Here is a 21906-nt window from a genome sequence, read left to right on the forward strand (position 1 = left end):
TACTAGTGAAACAACAGAGCTTGTGAGCTGTGTAAAATTTCCTTCAGCAAGGCCTAAAATTCAGCTACCAAACAAGGATAATCTGAGCAAATGCAACTGCCTTGTTTGAGGGGTGCCAGACTGGATCAGCAGGGTTCAACTTGTCATTTGCAGGCCCCTCTAACTTCAGGGATTGTTAGCTATAGGGTGTACAGACATAACTCAGAAAATGAACCATTTTCCTGAAAGCATGAATTTTCTTTCAGGGCCTGCGGTAGCACCACAGGGTAGTTTGTGACGTGCTAAATGAATACGAAAGTTCCTGGGCTACATGATTGAAAGTGATGGTCACTCTTTATACAGCCTGCTTAAATAATGAGCACTTTAAAACCACTTGCCTGCCTCTAACATAGTCTCCGTTGCTCTCATTTTGAGAGATAAAGTCAATCTGCTGTGCGCACACCTTCATTTTTAACCAGCATGGGAAACGTAGCTGTGTGTCTCCCAAAGTGAAAACTAGAAACTTCTGTTTCTTTTCTAGTGAGACAATAGGTATTTTTGGAAAGAAAAGGTTAGCAATTCACCTGAGACAACCTTGCAGCTTTTTCCCTCGCAGACTAGCCATTGAGAGCCTGCATCATAACTCAAGATGTAGACAAGCCTTTATGTACTTCTGTGCTCTGATTCTTGAAGTGAACGGTGAATTCTTGTGGAGCTCAAGTGCTGTCAAGGCTCATGGAAAGCGACTCTTGTTTTTAAGTCCTGGGTTACAGTGTAAGGGGGGGAAAAAGCCAGATAAGCACTGTCCTTACAGCTTCTGATGTTTCTTGTTACAGAGCAGAGTGAAACTGCTTGAAAAGATAACTGAGGAACATGAACAGTACAGTACCAACATCAGCCAGTTCCAATCGTGGCTGAGCGGTGTGACAGAAAGATTAAACTGCTGCATCAGAGAAGAAGGGAAGTCTTCAGCAGAGGACAAGTTGAAGGCACTGAAGGTCCTTAAACAATATCATTCTAATAAATAGATAGGATTGTGTGTTCTTCATGCCTGTACATGTTTTTCAAACCACACAAGGGTGTACTTTAGAAAAGAGTTAAACAAAATAAGCTAGGGAAGAAGAGTTATATCAGGTCCTAAAACTGTAAGTTCCTGTGGTTCTCCAATCTATAGTATGAGTCATAGGCTGATCTGTTCTGTTTTTCTAAAAGCCTACCTCCTACAGTTATGTGATTCTTGGAGTATCTTGCACATTAAGGTTGTTTAAATGAATTATATTTGGTAAACATGATTCAAATAGAGTCTCACAGGCTCTATTTGAGTTTAGAGCTGGTGATAAAAATAGTAGTGTTGAGGACAGTGTCCAATATTTTGTGCCACTGCTTAAACTATATAGCTTTAAATCTTTCAGAGATCCTGATTATTAGCATTTCTTAATGCTCATAGCTCCCATTTTCTTTGTCAGGGACCTCAGGTGACAAGTATTTATGAAAGTCAAGCCAATATTTTCAGAATCACAGCAGTCAGCATTACTGAGAAGGCAGTTGAATGACCAAACCTGGGTTCAGGTCACCTGAAAAAAGACATACTTTGAAATAAGAAGTGAAGAATAAAGTATGTACAACCAGGAGAGGTGGTCTTTTCTTCCTACTGCTTTCAGCTTTCCCCCCAACTTCCCATTCCCGCAGCTAATCTTCATCTTCTTAATCTTCTTTCTGCAGGAAATTGCCAAAAACATTAGAAGAGGTGGAAAAAAATTGAAGCACCTTGAAAACCAATGTGCAGAGGTGATTTTAAATACTTCCCCACTTGGAGCAGAAAGAATGAAAGATGAACTTGAAGAGCTAAGAAAAGCCTTGGAGAAGTTGAAACTACTGAGTAGTGAGGAGGAGGAGAGATTGCTCAAGATCCAGCAGTCAGAAAGTGACTATGAGTCCCAAGCCAGACAATTAAAGGCAGACATCCAGGAGTTGAGAAAAGATCTTCAGAGACTAGAAAGTGATCTGGACTCTGCAGAAGTGGAAAAGACTGAAGATGGGTTTGTAGCTTCATGGAGAAAATGCAATGTAAGTTGTTAGCCTTTGTATGCCTAAAACCAGCGGGATCAAGTGCAGTCATAGACTGAACACATATAGTCACATTCAGCAGGTTCCTGTCACATTGGTTAAAGATGATGAAGAAGGAGTACGAGTGTGTCTGAAACAGGCTGAGGAAAATGTGAATAGCAACAATGGAATCAACTATTCTAACCTTTGTCTCACTCTGCACAGAGGGACTGGGGTTAGAGGATATGCTGGAATTTGAGTCTGGAGTTCAGAGCAACCATGTGCAAAAAGAGCACAACACAGAGCAAAGAACACAATTTGCTCTACTTAAAAAGAAGCAGGAAAATAATGCCTCACTGTGTATACAAATACACACACTTCTAGGGTATTTGGTGAGACCGTTTCTACATTGTATACATCTGTATAAGGTGGACACCTGCATTCCTTTTCTGCCAGAGACATCTTCATTCCTAAGAAAGCCCAAATTTTGCAGCAATGCAATGTTCACATCAAAGTCGATCACAGGATGTTAGGGGTTGGAAGGGACCCAAGGAGATCATCCAGTCCAACTCCCTTGCCAGAGCAGGACAGTACTATCTAATGCAGATCACAGCTCTGGCTGTTGCACAAATGAGTGCAAAATGTTTGTCACAGGTAAAATAGATAAGAATCTTTACCACTCACTTCCTCTCGAGGGCTAGTTTTGCAATTACTGTCTCTTCAGTGAATTCATTGCTATTTGTATGTCTGGAACTTAGCAGGACTAGCTGGAGAAAGTCTATGCAAAAAGGATACACAAAATACAGACTGCTTCAATCCAGGTACATTTGCATGGAGGATTTTTTGGTTTTGTTTCCCTACATCACCCTAGAATTAACATTCTGTATATGTGAGTCTTTGAGAAACATCTGTTCATGCAAACAGATGCACTTAAGGCTGAATCAAAAATGCAACTCATATTAATGCATCACTGCAATCAGTGAACAGAAACTGGACCTATTTATTATTTCCTCTGTCCAAACAATGAACCCTGCAAATCATATGAAGAGGCTAGGCAGTGTGAGGAGAGGAACAGAACTGTTATTGAGAGTATTTTCTGCCATAGCAAAGTCCATATTCCTTACAGCTAGGAAAAAAAGGCAGAAGAAAAGGGACTAAGTGAATACCCTGAGAGACAGCTGTGTATTTCATGTTCTGGGCATTACATAAAGTGTGATCTGTTCATTATTTTTATGATTAAGGCAACAAGAGCAGCTCTGGCTGCAGAAGAGTCCAAGGTTGAGAGGCTGAAGGCTCAGCTTAAGGAGCTTCTACGATTTTCCCGGGATGTGCAGCCACTCGCTGAGAGTGTTGTCTCTGCAATACAGCAATATCAGAGGTAGTGAAAAGTCTGCTCCTACTGGATGGGGGGGTGGTGTAAATTTTCTCTTAGATGTTGAAGGGACTGACAAGGGCCTAAGAAAAAAAGTGGCATGCCATCCAGTTGTAGCTGCTGGATAGAAAAGCAAAGCTTTTGCTAATTACATCCACCTCCGCATGTCAGCAAACCTGTAATTTTAGCCATTTGCTAGGAGGTGTAGGGCTGCTGGCCATTTTCAAGCAATAATCTTGGATCATTAACATAGTGTATGGTTTGAAGAAAATTAGATTGTTGGCAGCTGATTTGATCTTCTTAGCATTTTATAATAATAATTTATGTATTTTGCTTGCCTTTCATGACAGCAACTAGAAAATCAGGCCAGGAACTCTAGTAGTAAACGGTTCAGAAGAATTACAGCCCTCCCTTATTCAGTTTGTTGTGGTGACTCATCAGACTTAGCAATTATTTGGCAGAGCTTATTCTCCTTCTCCTGGTGGCTGAAATGCATGATTCCTGTTTTCAACTTGCCTTGGGTTGGAAACTATGAAAGTTTAGCCTCTCCCTAGGCCTCAGCATTTCCGTTTCCAGGCTGCCTGGAATCAGGAAGTGAAGAAGCTGCAGCAAATTTTGCAAACTAGAAGAAAGGATCTTTTTTATTAAGGAAAAAGAAAGGTCAGTTTTTTTCACTGTATCCAAGCTTATCTTCCTGTGTACTGTATGCTGTCCTGCTGGAAGGGCTATAGGTCATTATGGGAAAGCATTTCAATTTAAGAACTAACAAGTAAACAACTTGGAAAGAGAAACAGAGGAGGCAGGGGAGTTGCCACTGTATAGAAAATGGCAGCTGCTCTTTTGCCAGCTTCTCTCCAAAGCTTCTTTGCAAAGTCTGGCAGCTTCACTCTGAGCCTGGCACGGGCAGCAGGGCAAATGGCAAAGGACATGTAATGTCAGAGCTTTCTATTTGCGGAGCTTTTGGCCTCTGCGAGCTTGCCTTTGTTTAGCTCCATAATGTCCCAGCGACACAGGTAAGATTCTTGTTTCTGGATTTATGGAAAGGCAGTGTTAATCTTGATTGGCATTTCTCTTGCCTGCTTCTTTTGTGAATTTGCAGGATGCTGTTCCTCTATGAATGGATTATTTGGGCTGCATTCTGACATATTAAATAGGATTCTGCAAACATGGAATTCAGGAGGGCAGAGGAAAACAGGAGGCAGTTAGGCTTTGTTATGCAGCTTTATTTTGTATAAGCCTTTGTAAGAGAAGCCTTGGTATTTAATGAATACTGATTTATTTATTTCTTTTTCATTTCCCCTCCCCCAAGGTATGCATATGTCCACGTGCATAGCTGTGCATATATGTGTATACATACTGATTTAAACACAAAGCTTTGATCAGAATTGCCTATATACTAATAGAAATAGAAGTGGTTCTACAACAAACATAAAAACAAATTAGCATTTTCTTCTTTTTGTGCATAACGTGGTGATAAAAGATTTCTTAATGTAACTTTTTAAAGAAGAAAGACATGGTAACATAAAAAATAACACAGGCAACTGCAGTTAAACTCTAGGCGGTCTTGGCTTGTTTCTTCCATCAGTCAATGAGACTGCTCCAATAATGCGATTTGTTAAATCGTGCTGTTGATAGCAGCTGAGAAAGGTCACGTATATGGGAAGACTGCTGGCTGCTAGAAAGGCAAAGTAATTTCTGATACTCAGTTGCACAAGAGACAAATGTGTCTTCTGGTGTCTAAATAAAGTTTTGTCTGATGTCTCTGACTGACAGAGCAGCTGTCAGTAGACAGCACTAGGCTCAGAGAGCAAAAAAGACTGAGTCTTTTGTATTGGAATAGCTTACACATGAGTATTGTGTTAAATCATGCCTTAATGAATAGGATATTTGGTCCTGGATTTCTTCATAATCCTTGTCTTGGATGTCATGTTATCCTTGCAGTGTTAGAAGCAAGACATCTAAAATGACTACTGATACAGAAACCCGGCTGAGAAGACTATTCCAAAATCCCTTGCAAGATTTTGAACAGTGGAAGCCTTCAGTCCATATGCTCCTGGATACTCCAGAGCCAGCACTGGCTCACATTGAGGTAGCAAGCCTGTTACTGGATTCAGAAACTGGTATTTGGTTTGTTTGTCCAAGCTATGTCAGCAGCTGCCTCTACGTACACCTGCTAGACAGCAGCAGCTGGAAGGGCCTTTCCAGTATGGCAAGAAGCCCCACAGTGTGGAGGTCAATACTTGGCTCTAGCTGTAGCAGAATGTCTTACATAATTTCTGCCTTTCATTTGGTTAACTGGAGTTGTCAGCTGAGTTTTGTGCTGAATTAAAGTGCTAGATATATCTAACAACTGTGATAATCCTGTTCAGCCTTAGCCCAGATCTCCCTGGGTGAGAAGTCTCTGGACTCTCAAGAAGAATATAGTAATATAGTTATGGGGTTATAATGCATTTCTGCATATGCCCATCAAGGTATGTTTGTACTTAGTCATCCCGGTGACCACCAGTATAAATATATCTGTGAACAAGGGTGGAGTTTATCCTCAGGATGGGCATTCAAGCTGTCCTTTCTGTTGATTGTTTAGGCCTCTCCTCTGCACAGACAACTCTTTCCATAGTACAGCATTCCTCTATTTCTGTTCACAAAATGGATGCAGACCTGGTGCCTCTAACATTATCAGGAAGACTTTTCCTTTAACTGGGCACTGTCCAGGTACCTTCTGTCACCCTTTGTAAGCCCAGCATGCTGTTTTTACCTGACTGTTGTACTGCCTTGGTTGTGTGATTTGTGTGAGAGTAGTATGGTTACATGAAATTAATTTTTTTCATATAATGTCATTGAAAGAATTTTTCTCCTTTAGGCTGCTCTAACTTTAAGCTCCCAGTTCAAAGAGAAGTTCATGACATTACAGCTGAAGAAGGATTTGTTAAACAATGTCCTTGGTGAGGAACAAGCAAAGTCTTTCTTTCAAGAAGTAGCTGAAGCTTCAAATGAGAGAGAAATTCTGCACAGAAGTTTGCTGCAAAGCAAGAACAAACTCCAGGTGAGCTGGGTTGATGACATATTAATGTATGGATTGTTGCATATTGTAGCTTGGTGTTTGTTTGACAAAAGGTAGTGCCCAGGGGTATGTGCTGAATGCTGGATCATTTTTCTTTCTTCATCTAGAATTTGATATTGCAACATAAGGACTTTGATGCTGGTTTTGCAGCTTTGCAGAAGAAATTATCTGCCATAAAAGCCAAATTAGATCTAGAAAAGGAACCACGGGCTGACCTCCTGGGTAGAAAGACACAACTCCAGAGACTTCAGGTACATTGCAGAAATGTTTGACCATGATATCCTCAGTAAATTGTGATCCTGTTGTTCATATTTTAATAGCATTAAAATAGCTCCTTATCCCCTTGACTCCGTATTAGATAATTTCATTTGATCCTGTTAGTAGCATGGAGTAGATAAAATTGTAGCAATGCAGCTGAAGAACTGACAAACCATATGTGAGGGAAGGAACAAGCAGCAAGAAGTTGTTGGTGCCACACCTTGGGGCAGTTTTATTACAAAAGAAAATGTATCTTGGTACTTTCCACTAGAAGTGAGACTGCACAAGATAACCTGAACCAATCTAGCTGACTAGATTCCCGTTACCCCACCACTTTCTGTGTCTCCTTCTTCTTGTTCTGTATTTTGTCACAGTTTGATGCATCCTGGATTTACTCCATGGACAAATTCAGCTGGCCAAGATAATTAAAAAACAATCAGCAGAAAAAGATGATAATTTTCTGTTTGGTTAGTGTTTTGAAATGATTCAGCAAAGGATTTGACTTGCAGTAGAGTCTACTGAAGGAATGCAGTGAGCCTGCGTAGGTGGGAGAGGGGAGAGAAGAGCAGAAAGGGAAGAGAGGGGTGGTCTGATTCTCCCTTTCTTCTGTAGTAAGCTATGATGATTCAGCTATACAGTGTCACCTCACCCTTGCTGACCGCAGTGGTGTCATCACCATAGGTCTTTGCAGTACTTAGCTAATTATACCATGTCTCCTCTGGAGGCTTCTCAGCAATTTCTTGTTTTTGTTATCAAGGGGTGACATGTGATAACATCTAGCCATTTGTTTCAGAAGACATTAAAATAAATTAATTTTCTTAATGGCAGTGACTGTTCCTTTACTTTTTTCCCCTCATGCTATCAAAAGAAACTACACTGGAATGGGCTGCCTGGGGAGGTGGTGGAGTCGCCGTCCCTGGGGTAGTTCAAGGCAAGGTTGGACATGGCACTTGGTGCCATGGTCTAGCCTTGAGCTCTGTGGTAAAGGGTTGGACTTGATGATCTGTGAGGTCTCTTCCAACCTTGGTGATACTGTGATACTGTGATACATTTAGTGTATGTTTTGTGGAAGTCCATGCCACACATGGAATCTGATTTGGTTTGGTTTTGTTTGTTCTTTCTCTGTAGATGATCCAAGATGATTTGGCAGAGCTTACAATTCAAATGGATGAGGTAGAGAAGCTTGTTCCATCAAATACCCCATGCAGGCATGAAATGAATCAACTTGCATCTGACTCTCAGGCCCTGAAGAGATCACTGGAGGTAACAGAAGGAGGAGTTTTGAATTTCTTAGGAATTGTCAGTTGTCACTATTTAAAAGCATTCTTTAAAAATCCTTGAGCATATGGGAATATGTGCTTGGAGTGACAGCTGCTTTCATTTCAGGTGAAGAAGGCACTGGTGCTTAAGCCTTTCCTAACTCTTCTAGGATTCTCTGTTCATCCGTAACGTGATTTCCCTTTGGGATGGGATACCAGCCACACAGATTTTTACATCTATAGACATTATTTATAGAGCAGGCCTGAGATTTCTGACCAAAAGACATCATAGTTTTATTGTCATAGAGGTGCTTAGATATAGATTTCTTCAGATTCCTGCATAGCAAGGCTTTGTTTGTTTGTTTTAAATAAAAAGTTTTGATGCAGCTTTGTGACCTAAGAGTTAATGAGAAAAAGGTGTTGCGTAATTACTTGTTTTGACCTGAAGCATTTTTACCTTGCAAATATAGCTATAAAATGACCTTCCAAAGCAGCTTCAGAAGAAGAGCTTATAGAATTACTTAAGTTATGCAGGTCAACATAGAAATATATATGATAAAATGTTACCCTAATCCACACTGTGGAATTCCAGTTTCAGTCTCAGTAAATCCCATTTAATGCTTAACTGTATTTTTGTCAGAAGTCCATACAATCATTTCTGATTGAAGGACTATAGATTGTATTTAATGTTGACCGGGAAACAAAAAATCCCATCATATTCTTTCTTCTGTTTCAGATGAAAATATAGCCATTTTAGTGCTTAATGCCCCACCGTGTGGTTAAATCCAGGCCTGCAGGAGCTCATAGGTGCCACTGATGCTAAAGGATATTTTTTTTTCTCTCGTTAACAGCTGTTTTTTAACTTTTTGCCAGCAGCCACCGTGCTAAATTCAGTAATTAAACTACTTTTTGTCTGTGTTTAGTTACTGACTTTTATCTTTTCTAGATGATGATACAGCAGAGTGAGGAGCATATTCAGAAGCACTGGGCATATAACAACAAACTCTCTGATCTGCAGCAGTGGATCACAGTAAGCATGGAGAAGATGGTCTCCTATCAGAGTGCTGATGGAGAGCAGGACACTGAAGGCAGGGTGGCAGGCCTTGAGGTGAGAAGAGTATCTTGGGTGTAAGATGTGAATTATTCACTTGATGCATTCAGACATTAAGGGTGGAGGATTTCTAAGTGAGGGTTTGCTGACTGGGGAGAGTAATTATGGTTTGTTCCTCCTGTTGGCTGCTGCTGCTTTCCTGCTTTGGCCTGTGCTATGAGATGTGGAGTTAAGAGACAGAAACCATGAGAAATGGTTAGGAACTTTTGAGGTAGATAAAGTATTATCAGAGGATAGGTGGTTTGAAAAAGAGCTTTTCCTGCCATAGTGATCTCCCTGGACAAAACCTGCCTTTGCTTGTAGGTACTCATCAGTACATCAAACATTTTTACCCTGTTAGCCAGCCTTGTACTGAGCTGTTCCACACCTGCTAGTTTTCCCCTGTGTAGCAGTGTTTTGCATGCTGGATTCACTCTGGTAGGTTAACTTTAGCTGGCAGCCTTTTTTCATACAGGGAACTGAGATAACTCATAGAATCATAAAATTGTCAGGGCTGGAAGGGACCTCAGAGATTATCTAGCTCAAATCCTCCCCTGCCATGGGCAGGGACACCTTGCACTAGATCAGGCTGTTCAGAGCTCCATCCAGCCTGACCTTTAAATACTTCCAGGGATGAGGCTTCTGTCACCTCTCTGGGCAACCTGTTCCAGTGTCTCACCACCTTTATGATGAAGAACTTCTTCCTAACATCCAATCTGAATCTACCCACTTCTAATTCTCCTCCGTTCCCCCTAGTCCTATCACTACCTGACATCCTAAAAAGTCCCTCACCAGCTTTCTTGTAGGCCTCCTTCAGATACTGAAATGCCACAATAAGGTCTCCTTGGAGTCTTCTCTTCTCCAGACTGAACAGCCCCAACTCTCTCAGCCTGTCTCCATAGGAGAGGTGCTGCAGCCCTCTGGACCCCTCATGGGAAGACCACAGAAGGAGGTGCATTCGCTTGTGCTGTCACTTGTGCCCTTTCAGTTTTGGCATCAGCTCTTTGAACTGTATTGGCTCTTTACAAGGATCCACAGTAAATGTTTTCCCCCACTATGTGTCTTCTATCTAGTGCCAACAGAACCAGCTTAATCCTGGACTGAACATGGCTTTTTGTCTGACATAGTCTCTGCTTTACCCGGGATACCTAGAAGTAACTCTAAGGGCTATGTGTTTCAGAGATGGCTAGCTGAGTTTCCAGATAAGGAGATCCAGTTGCACCTCGTGGAAGCTCATGGCCAGCTGGTCATGGAGAATTCTTCCCCAGAGGAGACTGCCCATGTCCAGGCAGAGCTGGATCAGCTAAAGGAGTCATGGAGGACACTGAAAGAAATGACAGCTGGGTAAGTGTTCATGTGCTTGATGCTTTATGCTTTGTGGTGTGATTGTGAATAGCTATGTTAAAATACTAGGAGCAAGGTGAGATTTTTATCTCACCATTTGTAAGCAGGAAATCATTACTTTCAATAAAACTATCTTAGGGAATCTGGAGACCAGAGCAGTCTATGAAGCTTTACCTCATGCTTGGAGGAGGCACTGTCCCCTTAGGACCTGGCTCACCCTCTCTCTACCAGGCTGCATCAGAGGAAGCAGGACACAGACTTATGCTGTGGTTTCCGTTGTTCTGCTGAACCATCCTGTTCTCCTTGCTGTCTGATCTGGAGATACCGCCACAGAAGCTTTATCTGGACTAGGAATTTTGCCCTTTGCAAACCTGCAAGAGAGCTCAAATTCTCTCTTAGCTGGCCAATGTGTTCTTCATTTATTTTGCCCTTGCTGTGCAGTGTCAAGCTGCTGCTCACATTTGCTAGTCTGCCAAATTCAGTACTGTATTACATGTGTGATTGTAATTTATACATAGTGTCAGAACAGGCACAAAAATATGCCATTATCAGACTGAAAAGTATATTGTCAAGGTAGTATATTTTGGGAGGGAAAACCTCACTCCCTTGAAGAAAGGAAAATAAAACACTTGGAAATATTAAAACAGCACAAGTTCTATAGTTCTGAGACACTTCTGTCTTGATATATTTATGTTAAAAAGATGTTGGAAATAACTTTAGTAGTAGTAGTGCTGCTAGTAGTAATAATAGTATAATAACAAGAATAGTGCCATTTCACTGGAGATGTCTCCCATACCTCTGGTCCATATGTTTTATTAGTTGTTTCACTGTGCTAACGTCCCTGGGTTTGTGTTTTGAAGCCTTCTCAAAAAGCAGCAGTTAAATAGACCGCTGGCTGATAAGAAGAAGATAGTGTTTGGGGACAGCAGATGGATGTCTGGACCTGCCTTCCACCTTTTAGATGCAGATCCCAACCATAAGAAGGTGAGAGGAGAAGGCTATACTTGCTAACATTTCAGCTTCACAAGAATAATTTTATTGGCTTTGTCTGATAGTATGGCTTACAAAATTGGAAGTTAAGGCCTTCCAGTTAGGCCTTCAGTAAAAACATTTGATAGAACAATCAGGGCTTTTTTGTTTCTATCATTCTGTAACCTAGGAGAGGACAGGAGAAGGACAAAATACAAGCAGCCACATGAAGCTCCTACATGAATTTGAGGAGTGGCTACAAGGAGAGAACACCAAACTGACCAAAATTTGTGCTGCAACTTCATCTTCCACTGCAGAAATTAAAGCACGTCAGAGCAAACTGGAGGTAGGTTTTCAGGGGTTGAAGGAGAAGACAAAGACTGCAGCTAGTACAATTTTTTTCATAATTAAAAACAAAAAAATCCAAAATGACAAAAAATAACAGCAACAAAAATCACACAAGCAACAATAAAAAAACCCACAAAAATCCTACAAAACAAATTAAAAACTTCTACAAAACAAGACCTGAAACACTACCCTCTCTGATTTAGAAGACTCTAGAGTAGATGAAGCTCAGGAATTTAGGACAAGTATTTCATCCTTTCTACTAAGAAGGGTCTGCTAAAGCTTGAGAGGTAGAAGAGAATGGCATCTAGCTATTGGACTGGATATTTCCAGTGTGGTATGGCAAAGGTGTTCTTTAAAGGAAGCTGATTAAAATCAGTGTCTGGAATTTGGCCTCACTCTTTTTGTTGAATATAGCCAGATGTGATGACAATGGGTGCTGTGGGTTCATAGAATCATAGAATCAACCAGGTTGGAAGAGACCTCCAAGATCATCCAGTCCAACCTAGCACCCAGTCCTAGCCAGTCAACTAGACCATGACACTAAGTGCCTCATCCAGGCTTTGCTTGAAGACCTCCAGGGATGGTGACTCCACCACCTCCCTGGGCAGCCCATTCCAATGCCAGTCACTCTCTCTGCCAACAACTTCCTCCTAACTTCCAGCCTATACTTCCCCGGGCACAACTTGAGACTGTGTCCCCTTGTTCTGTTGGTGGTTGCCTGGCAGAAGAGACCAATCCCCACCTGGCTACAACCTCCCTTCAGGTAGTTGTAGACAGCAATGAGGTCACCCCTGAGCCTCCTCTTCTCCAGGCTAAACAACCCCAGCTCCCTCATCCTCTCCTCAAAGGGTTTGTGTTCCAGGCCCTTGTCTTACTGGCCATGCTGTTCCTGATACAAGTGAGGATGCCATTTGCTCTCTTGGCCACCTGGGCACACTGTTGGCCCATTTTCAGCTACTATCTATCAGTACCCCCAGGTCCCTTTCCTCCTGGCTGCTCTCAGCCACTCTGTCCCCAGCCTGTAGTGCTGCTTGTGGTTGTTGTGGCCAAAGTGTAGAACCCTGCACTTGGCCTTGTTAAATCTCATCCCATTGGCCACTGCCCACCCAGCCAGCCTATCTAGGTCTCTCTGCGGGGCTCTCCTACTGTCCAACAGATCAACACCTGCTCCTAGCTTGGTGTCATCAAGGTTAAGTAGTAATATCCAAGGTAAGAGGAGTCCTGCAAATGAGTGGACCCATTTATGTAATTTCAGGCCAAAAAAAAGCAATGACAAAAAAAAAAAAACAGTCTTCCAGAGTACCCAGTAGTTTGACTTAGTACCACTCTTCTTTTATATGCTAGTTCTAAGAAGTGAGACCTTCTTGAATTCTGAATTCCTGTTGACCTTGTCTTTGCCTGCAGGAGCTGCAGTCTCATGTGCCTAGTGGTCAGAGTCTCTTTGATGAACTTTTATGTCTCCATTCTGTCACTGGAAACTCTGAAGATCTGGAGGACCTGCGTTACCGATGGATGCTCTACAAATCTAAACTGAAAGAGGCCATGAGTTCACTGGTAGGTGACAGTACTCAACTCACGTTTGTTCATCTCAGCCATTACTCTTTTAGGTTGCTTCACACTGCTAGTCAAAATTCAAAAGTATGTGTTCATGTCTGCTTAATTAAAACCTCCCTTAGTAAATGCCATTAGAGACAGGACAAATGTAGATGTTTATTTATAAGTATCAGTACAAATGCTCTTGTATTAAAATTACCCTTTCTCTTTGTAAGCAATGCTAAGAGTATTGCTTAAGATGGAAGGATCAAAACACAACAGCAGTTGGGGACTCTGTGTGAATATTTTGGATATAGACCTAGTTTGAGGCACATGGCTTTCTAGTTTTTAGTCCTCTCTCCTTAGAACGTTCTCTGGTGGTGTTTTTTGGGGTGTTGGGTTTTTTTAACAGTTTGTGCAGTAAGAATATACTGTTCATTATTTGTGGCTATTGCTCTGAGACAGTAATAAGAATATCCTCTGACTGAAAAAGTAACTATGCACAAAAGGGCCTAGTCCTTTTTGAAATGGTCTTTATGAGCTAAAGATTTGGAATAAAGAGAAGGTCTTTTAATGAAAAAAAACAACCCAAACTGTTAAAGATGGCACCAAATTGCTACATATTAGACATGCTAAGGATGGCAGAATGCATCCGCAAGTGTAAAACATTATAGGGTGTGCTGGAGATATTCCAATGCTATTAGTGTAAACATACAGAATTAAGGTTTTTCTAGCTCAACTACTTATGTATGCTCAAGATTCCTTAATTAAAGGATTAGACTTTACAAGTGTGCATTTGGTATTTTCTCTGTGCAAATACTTTGGAAGGTATCTAAACTCGAACACCTAAATTTTGAGAAACCTCTAATTTTTTTTGTTTTGGGAAACCTTGACTTCATATCCAAAGCTTATTTAGAATACAAATCCTTTAAAGTGCATAGAAGTTAAGCATGACCTCTATTCATAATAAAGAGCATGTTTCTAAGAAACATTTGCCATTGATTGTAATGATTTATGCTTTGTTAAATAAACCTTGTGTAAGCATGATGAGAGTCAATAGGTGTCAGCAAAGTCAAAGCTATTACTGAGAGTCTGCTCGTCTGATACAACTGGTCAAAAACATGAGGACGTTTCAGCTTTCTGTCTAATGTGTATTAAAAAGCTCATTCAAAAAAAATCTATTGCTGGTTCACTCTCTCCAGATGATGATGAATTTAAAAGAAAGATCCACTGTGAAGTGAAAACTCATTTATGTATGTTCAACTCTCCACTGGGATCTGCAGTTCATGCTTCTCTTTATTTTTTTCAATTTTACTTATTTGTTTATTATTCTAAACAGAGTCCTGGAACTTTGGAAGAACCAGACAGATTAAAAAAGGTATGACACTTTCCTATCATTAAACTAAAAAAATATCTGATCAGTTATTTTGCAGGTAATTATTTTAATCAAACTTTTCTAAAGGTTCCCGAGATTAATTTGTTTATTAAGAGGCTCTATTAAATTAGAAGCTTATTTTTTTCAGATCGATTTTTATCAGTCCTAGATAAACTTGATTTTTCAAAAAAATACTAAGAAAAGAGCAAAAGAGCACAGATCTCTTTCTATGGATTTGGAGTTCAGGTGCCTGGAATAATTTTGAAAATGGGACCTCTGATTCCTGTGCTAATTTGAAGTCCCTCTCCTGGGGACTCGGGTTTCTGGGAGGGGAGTTGTGTTTCTGTATTACCTTTTATGTTGTATATTTCTGTATATAACTGTAAATATCTGCTTGTCTATTCTGCTAAGCTGTAAATATAAGCTTCATTCAAATTTCCAGAGCTGGCTGAGTCTAGTCTGGGTGATTTCCAAAGTGTGTATGTGGGGAGCGGGCGGGGAACACCCAAACCATCACAATTCCTTAGACATTTCTGAAAGAATTGCTTTGGATCATTCATTCCCACCTTCTTCCTAATGCAAAAAGAAAAAGAGAAAGTCAGGAGGTTTCTCTAATGTCATTAGACTAATCCTTATTCTAAGCAGCAGAATCCCTTCTGTGAAGGATTTTCGTTTGGAAGTGGTGACATAAGAAATTGAAGCACCAGAGGAGATAAGGAGAAGCTTAAAGAAAACAAAGCACTGGCAGCTTCTTATTAAACTCAAGCAGCATTTCTGATCTCATTTTCATAAAGTCAGCAAGTTTTTCTGTTGACCTGAGTATTGCTAAACTGAGTCTTTGTCACAGTTTGCTTTGTTGTTAAACAGTTACCTTCTGCTTTGTATTGTCATTTCACCTTCTGTTTGTTTTCAGAAGGAAAAGAATAAGGCTTTATTTGCTCAACCTAAAACAGATTGAGGAATGTAGTCATATAATTGTCTTAAGCTAAATCAAACCCTTGACTTCTGTTGCAGCATCTCTTTAAAAGAGGCCAGTATTTAAAGGCTGCAGTACTTCTGCTATGACCAGAAATCAAGACTTTGCCTCATTCTAATGAGATTCCTCTGGTACTCAGATGTGGAATAGCATTGCCAATATTTTCCCCTAGCAAAATATTGGCCAATTTAAGGTAGTTTTCACTCGTCCCCTGAATCATTCTGATCGTGCTCAGCCTACCTGAAAACACTGAGTTTCTCTTGTCTCTGGTATAGCATTAATTGTTCAGAACTGTCCATCCAGTAAGGTTATCAGGGTGTTTCAGGGTGGTGTACTTGGTGTAGAGGCAGACAAACATTTAGTAGTGCTGTTTTTCCTTAGAAGAAGCCTAAAGTGATATTCCAGAAGATGACTTATGTCTTCAGTTAATTTTCAAGGATTCTGGAATAACATAATGGCAGGCAGCAAACGTTTGTCAATTAGGCCTACAGCAAGAGCACAAAACCCCCCATAAAACATTCTACGAGTTTTTAATAGCTACTGAACACAAACAAAGAGAAAGAGCCTGGGGTGGGAGGGAACAAAAAACCAAAATAACTCATGAGCATTAAGGAAATAGCTCCCATCGCACCAAGTGATTTGCAGTTTCCCTTCAGCCAGGGTTGCAGTAACTCACACCTTGCTCACTTTATTGTGATTTTGCTGACTTTAGAGCATTCACTCTGTATTTAAACAGTCTCACTACAATGAGAATCCAAGTTCTATTAGCAAAGCTGTCTTTTTTATTTTTTTGATTCAGGCTAAGGCTTTTATCAGGATGTAAGTCTGTGTTACCTTAAGATGGCTGAGCACAACTCGAGAACCAGAAAATAACATTGATCCCACTTGGGTGCATTGTTGTTTAGTCTGAGAGGAGAGTAAGAGCAAACCAACTGCAGAACTTGAGGCTTTGAATTTTATTTTAAGTTCAGATTTAACCTCTAAAGTATGTCTAGAAACGAAAGTAAGATTAGGCAAAATGGGGGGGGGTTGTGTGTTTTGGATGTCTTTCCAAAACCATGATGAAGGAAGCCAACTACCCTGAGAGAATGGCTGATCTTGGGAGTTCATATCTGCAGAAAGTACATGAGGTTGGGGGCTGTATCACCGTAGTTGCAATATCCAGTGAGTCTGCATGCAATGGGATTAGGTTATGTCTAGTTTGTGAGCTCCTTTATGCATTCCAGTCACACAAAATCAGTAGAGGTAGCAGAATTTAATCTGGTTTTGGACCAACCTCTGCTTCTGCAATATGAAGTCCCCAGTGGCTGCTTGTCTCTCTTGTTTGAGCTGTGAATATTTTGCAGTAGCAGCACATCAACCTGGAGAAGGGGAACACCCAGCTGTGGCCAGTATTATTCCATTGCCTTCTGTTTTTTTCCATCTCTAGCTTGCACGGCCAAATGTTGGGCAGAATAGAGCCTGCTCCATGTATGTTAATGTGCTTTTCTTCTAATCATTCATCCTTTGCTGAGGACATGCCCCTAGCTACTGGTCCCCTTAGGAACAGTATGGGCTAATGATTGCTATGCGAGTGACTTCTTGTTGATTAACAAAAAACAGTTGCAGGAAATTGCACTGGCTGCAGTGAATTTTTAGCAGGTGCCAGTGACAGGACAATGTAGATGGATTTTTCTGCAGGGCACCTAGCACACCCAAGGACATAATCAAGCAAATGCTCAGTAATAACTATGGTAAAGGTTACTTTCAAAGGTTGGCTCCCAGCTACCTGAAAATATTTCATGAGCATTCTTAGCATAAATAGGAAGTCAAAGGCTCATTATTTACAGGTCTAGGTAGCACTGTTTAATTTATTTTCTCAAGTGGACAGAGTAATTACAATTCCTAGCTAAACAAATTATTCTGGCATTATTGTTTGTACAAACAAAATAATTAGGATTCATTACATCAGTGGTCAGCTAATTGCTTCCTTTGAGATTCTGCTAAGGGTAATCTCCTGTTACACAGACAGAAGTAATGTGTAATTTAATCTTATTTAGAGACACCATTGATCTTGAGTCAATCAAATTAATGCAGTCACTCAGGAAACTCTGCAAAGCAAGAGCTACCGCAGCTGGCTCAGAAGAAAGCAGTGGTGTGCTCTGCTCTGCCTAAGTGCAGATATGATAGGAGTTATATATTATTATAATATATTAATTTATATATATATGTGTGTGCATTTCTGTGATGTGATTATTAAATAGTCACATTACAGAAATGCACAGCATCACTTATTCATGCCAGTGTCAGTGGTGCCTCTGTATTGAAAGTGCCTGACCTGTTTGTTTTCCTAAAGTCCTATTGTTAGCCACTTGAAATCTTCTATACAGTTACATTCTTAGTAAAGTGGAAAAGACTCATTAAACCTCAGATTTCAGTATCTTTTATACATACAAAGATTGTCTTTCTGTTTTTTTTTCATCACTACATCTTATAAGCTGTGCCTAGCTGGTTTAGGAGTTATATCCTTGCCTAACCACAGCAAGAAGGGCATCTTACCATTCAAAATTAGCAGACAGACTTATTTTCCATCAGCACTGTTTTCTCAGACAGGAAACATAGGGAAAAACAAAGCTGAAAAACCCTGTCTGTCTCTTCCTAACTCTGATCCACTATTAAGTATGCTGCAGCAAACAGCATCATCCCCGTCCTTCTCCAGCATGCCCACAAGCTTCCATTTGTGTGCTGCACCTGTAACACTGCCCACCTGCCTGCTCTTACTTCTGTAGGTTTTGTGTTGTTTGCCAGTCTATATCACATCTTTCCTCAGTGCTAGAAACAAGGAGGGGGTTTTCCCCTCTTTCTCTTTCTTTTATCTGGTTTTACCATTTCTGTGCCTTACCAGTGCTGTCCCTTTACAGCAGTGCTGGTGCAAGATGGAGAAGACATCTTGCCAGAATATCTGGTTCTTATCTTCTGTTATTTCTGTGGCACTAGCTAGACATGTAATTGGTGGTCCCTCGTTGCTTTTGTTGAAAAAGTGTGTCTTTTAGTGAAGTAGCAAAGTATTTGCAGATTTTCACCAAGAAGATACCTTAGAATGATTGTCTCAGCAAACACAATTTTACCTCCTAACTGAAAGATGATTTATTGACCAATATCAGAAAGAAACTGATTTCCAGTGAAAAGGTTTTTAACAGTACTGTTAAAAGCATGGTAGCCAAAATTCTTGTAATCAATACCTCAGTTTACATATGTATTATTTTTTTAAGGAATCTATCATATTTTTAACTTATTTAAATGTAAATGTATGAGAATTATGTGTAGGGACTGATGAGGTGTAAGAGAATGTTAATCTTGAGAGATGCCACTGGTAAAGCAGCTGGAAATGTACATTGTTGACATCATAAACCAGTTTTTTATGTCAATAGTTTATGCAGGTTGCAGAACATGTTGTCTTCATTTCACTTTTTGTTCTTTCTATGCATAATTGTGTTTATTTGAAATTACAAGTCTGAGTGGAAGTTGGAAATTGTGAGAAGTTGTTTTCATTTTCTGCTGTCTCAAATAAATGTACAATTCTGATATCTTCCACTTTCAGATACAGTGACTGAAAAGTCATCCAGCTACTAGCTGCTGCTAACTCTCCTTCTAAAAGGGGTACAGCATTGCTTGTAGCTGCAAAATATATTCATGGGGATAAAATGTATTGCTTACCAATATTTAAAACAGGGGAAGTATTCCTGCATCTTTAATTGAATTCAGTCACATTCAGTGAGCAGTGCAGCCCCTCACAGCTGCACACTCACTCCCCGCCCCCCCCACAGTGGAATGTGAAGGGAATTGGAAGAGTGAAAATGAGAAAACTTGTAGGTTAAGTAAAAGAAAAAAAAAAAGTTAAAAAGAAAATTAAACAGAAAAACCTAAACACCAGAAATAAACCCAGGAATAAATCTAGTGGCTCACCACCAGCAAACTGATACCCAGCCAGTCCACAAGCAATGGCAGCCCTGGTGAAACTTACCCCATCCCAGCCTGCATTTACCCTGGCTTTTATTGCTGAACATAATGTCAAATAGTATGGAATATCCCTTTGGTCAGCTGGGACCAGCTGTGTCCTCTCCCGGGTTCTTGTGCACTCTCAGCCTACTCACTGGTTGGGTGGTGTGAGGAGCAGAAAAGGCCCTACCCCTGTGTAAGCACTGCTGAGTGTGTTCTGAGTGTGTTACCAACACTAATCAGAAATCCAAAACAAAGACCTTTTCTGCCTGCTGAGGCCTGGAGAATTAGAGATCAGTGCAACTTCAGCAGATCTGGCTGTAGCCCTTGTCCTGTGGCATACTTCTAAAAACATCATGCACACAGAAGCTGACCTTTGGAAATCCAATTTATGTCCACTCGTGGCACAGTACTTGCTTCTGAGAGACTTTGCAGAAGTTCTGGAGTACTGCCATACTGACTGCTGAAACCACAGATACAAACTGATGGCTTTTCCTTCTTTTCTCTTTATTTTAAAGGAAGCCTTCATCAAATATTCTAGCTTATTATCCAGCCATGTTGAGGTACTCCAGAGTCTCCCCTAAGGGAGAAAACAAAGCTTTTAATTTGCCTGTATTCTTATTTATTTATTTCCTTGCATACAGTTATGCTCTTCAGAGCTGAGAAGAAAGTTAAGGTTGCAAAGTCAAGCAATCCAAAGATGGGAAATGTCAGAGCTAAACTTTCCTCTGTGACCTCAGTTAACTTCTCTTCAGCACATCAATTCTGATAGCTCTTTGTGAGATGGAGAACAATAAGCACAGAACTCAAATGAGTCTCAACTGTCCTTGCTCATTCCTCACTGCTGGTTGCCTAACCTCGTCAGTGCTTGCATTTAGGGAAGTATAGTAGTGAAACCAGTGGCTCACTGTCCTTTCACAAAGACCTCATCACTTCTGATCAACAATATCCAGCTCTTAGTTTCTGTGGTGGTGCATGGGAACAAGCCACAGCTTTGGCCAAGAGTATGTTCGACTCACAGTTCTATGGCAACAGTAGCATCCAACTCTCCTAAATTATTTCCCTCTTGAAAAGACCAGCTGTGATTTGCAATATGTTGCTTATCACTGAGAGGGATACTTCTGATTGAGAATTGATGCTCAGCTCCAAACTATCTCACACTGAGGTAAAAGTCCAATTTTCTTTGGTTTGAGAGAGCCTGTGCTCCTCCTGGAACTGATTGCACATGGGCATTAACCTGCCTCTGTGGGTAACAGCTGAATTAGTACCCAGTGGGATCTCAAGTGGAGAAACATAGCACCTCTCAGAGGCAAAATCAGTGGGTAAGGCAATTGCTTTACCAAAAAAAGTGTTGGTGCTTGATGATGACATGCTCTTATTCAGACTGAAAGGGATGTATGGTAAAATGCTGTCGCTGTCTTCATCCAGCTCTGTTTATTTTTAGAGGAATAATGAAATGGTTATCACCTCTGTAGATGATCCTTTCCAAGGCATATCTATTCTAAGATGGACTCCCTCTATTTTTGTTGCTACATTTTAAGCCCATTATGTTGTTATCTTCATACTGTGGAAGTATGCCTGGATTCATCCCATTTAAGCATTTAACTCAGGGCTTTATATAATCATAAAATCATAAGGAATTTGCTCTTCGTGCCAGCTCAGTGCCCTGTGGAACTTCTTGCTAAATGATATTGAGGATTTTGTATAGGTTCAAAAGGAAACTGGACATGTATCTGAAAGGAAGATTCACCCATTGACTCTTAAGTAGATGGGCAAGCTACCCCAGACTACCTGAACTGAAAGCAATTGGAGGCTGAGAATAGTAAGAAAGTATTTATGGTTGCCCTAGTACCTATACATCTGTGCCTTTTGCTGCAGCATATAGGCTACTTGAGCTGGGTACAGCACCCGTGTGAAGCAGTGTGGGTGCCTTTGTCCCTGGGAAAAGCAAGAGTTTTCAGGCAGTAGTGCATTTCCCAGGGTAGTCTCTCAGTGAAGTGCCCAAAGAGGAATGAATCCAGACTAAATCTTTTTTTTCTCTGCTGGATTAGTGATTGAGTGGTGCAAGTATGATTTTGTCAGATGTGCTGGTGACATATAAGCAGCAGCAAAAACCCACTAATGAGCATGGTATAAGATGCTATATTCCTCTGCTCCCTCAAATAGCTAGATTAACTGCGTGTTTTCATATATCCTGGAATGTGGTCAATGGCAAACCAGGGAGTGCACTGATCTTTAGTAAAACACTTCAGCAATTTACACAGGAATATTATGTGTAGTAAGTTCTAAAGTGTTTTTCTGCTGTGTCCCATCCAAGT

At 40.6% G+C, this 21906-nt stretch overlaps 1 protein-coding gene across 4 annotated transcripts in view; it reads left to right on the forward strand.

The window, feature by feature from the left end:
* Positions 1-21906, forward strand: part of SYNE3 (spectrin repeat containing nuclear envelope family member 3) — a 73684-nt gene that overhangs the window by 34510 nt on the left and 17268 nt on the right. For 2 of the 4 annotated variants that reach the window (XR_010302065.1, XM_064142255.1), the window contains exons 5-17: positions 816-977; positions 1702-2046; positions 3267-3403; positions 5339-5486; positions 6258-6440; positions 6566-6709; positions 7845-7979; positions 8922-9083; positions 10246-10409; positions 11270-11393; positions 11569-11724; positions 13131-13280; positions 14599-14637. Coding sequence is in view for 3 of the 4 variants with exons in the window: in XM_064142255.1 (XP_063998325.1) it covers positions 816-977; positions 1702-2046; positions 3267-3403; positions 5339-5486; positions 6258-6440; positions 6566-6709; positions 7845-7979; positions 8922-9083; positions 10246-10409; positions 11270-11393; positions 11569-11724; positions 13131-13280; positions 14599-14637 (2049 nt within the window). In the remaining variant the exon portion in view is untranslated. Of the gene's footprint in view, positions 1-815; positions 978-1701; positions 2047-3266; positions 3404-5338; positions 5487-6257; positions 6441-6565; positions 6710-7844; positions 7980-8921; positions 9084-10245; positions 10410-11269; positions 11394-11568; positions 11725-13130; positions 13281-14598; positions 14638-15276; positions 15571-21906 lie in introns of those variants that run through there. The other 2 variants (XM_064142246.1, XM_064142238.1) reach the window with 2 other exon arrangements.

The sequence above is a fragment of the Pogoniulus pusillus genome, chromosome 1, assembly GCF_015220805.1.
Source record: "Pogoniulus pusillus isolate bPogPus1 chromosome 1, bPogPus1.pri, whole genome shotgun sequence".
Classification (NCBI taxonomy): Eukaryota; Metazoa; Chordata; class Aves; order Piciformes; family Lybiidae; genus Pogoniulus; species Pogoniulus pusillus.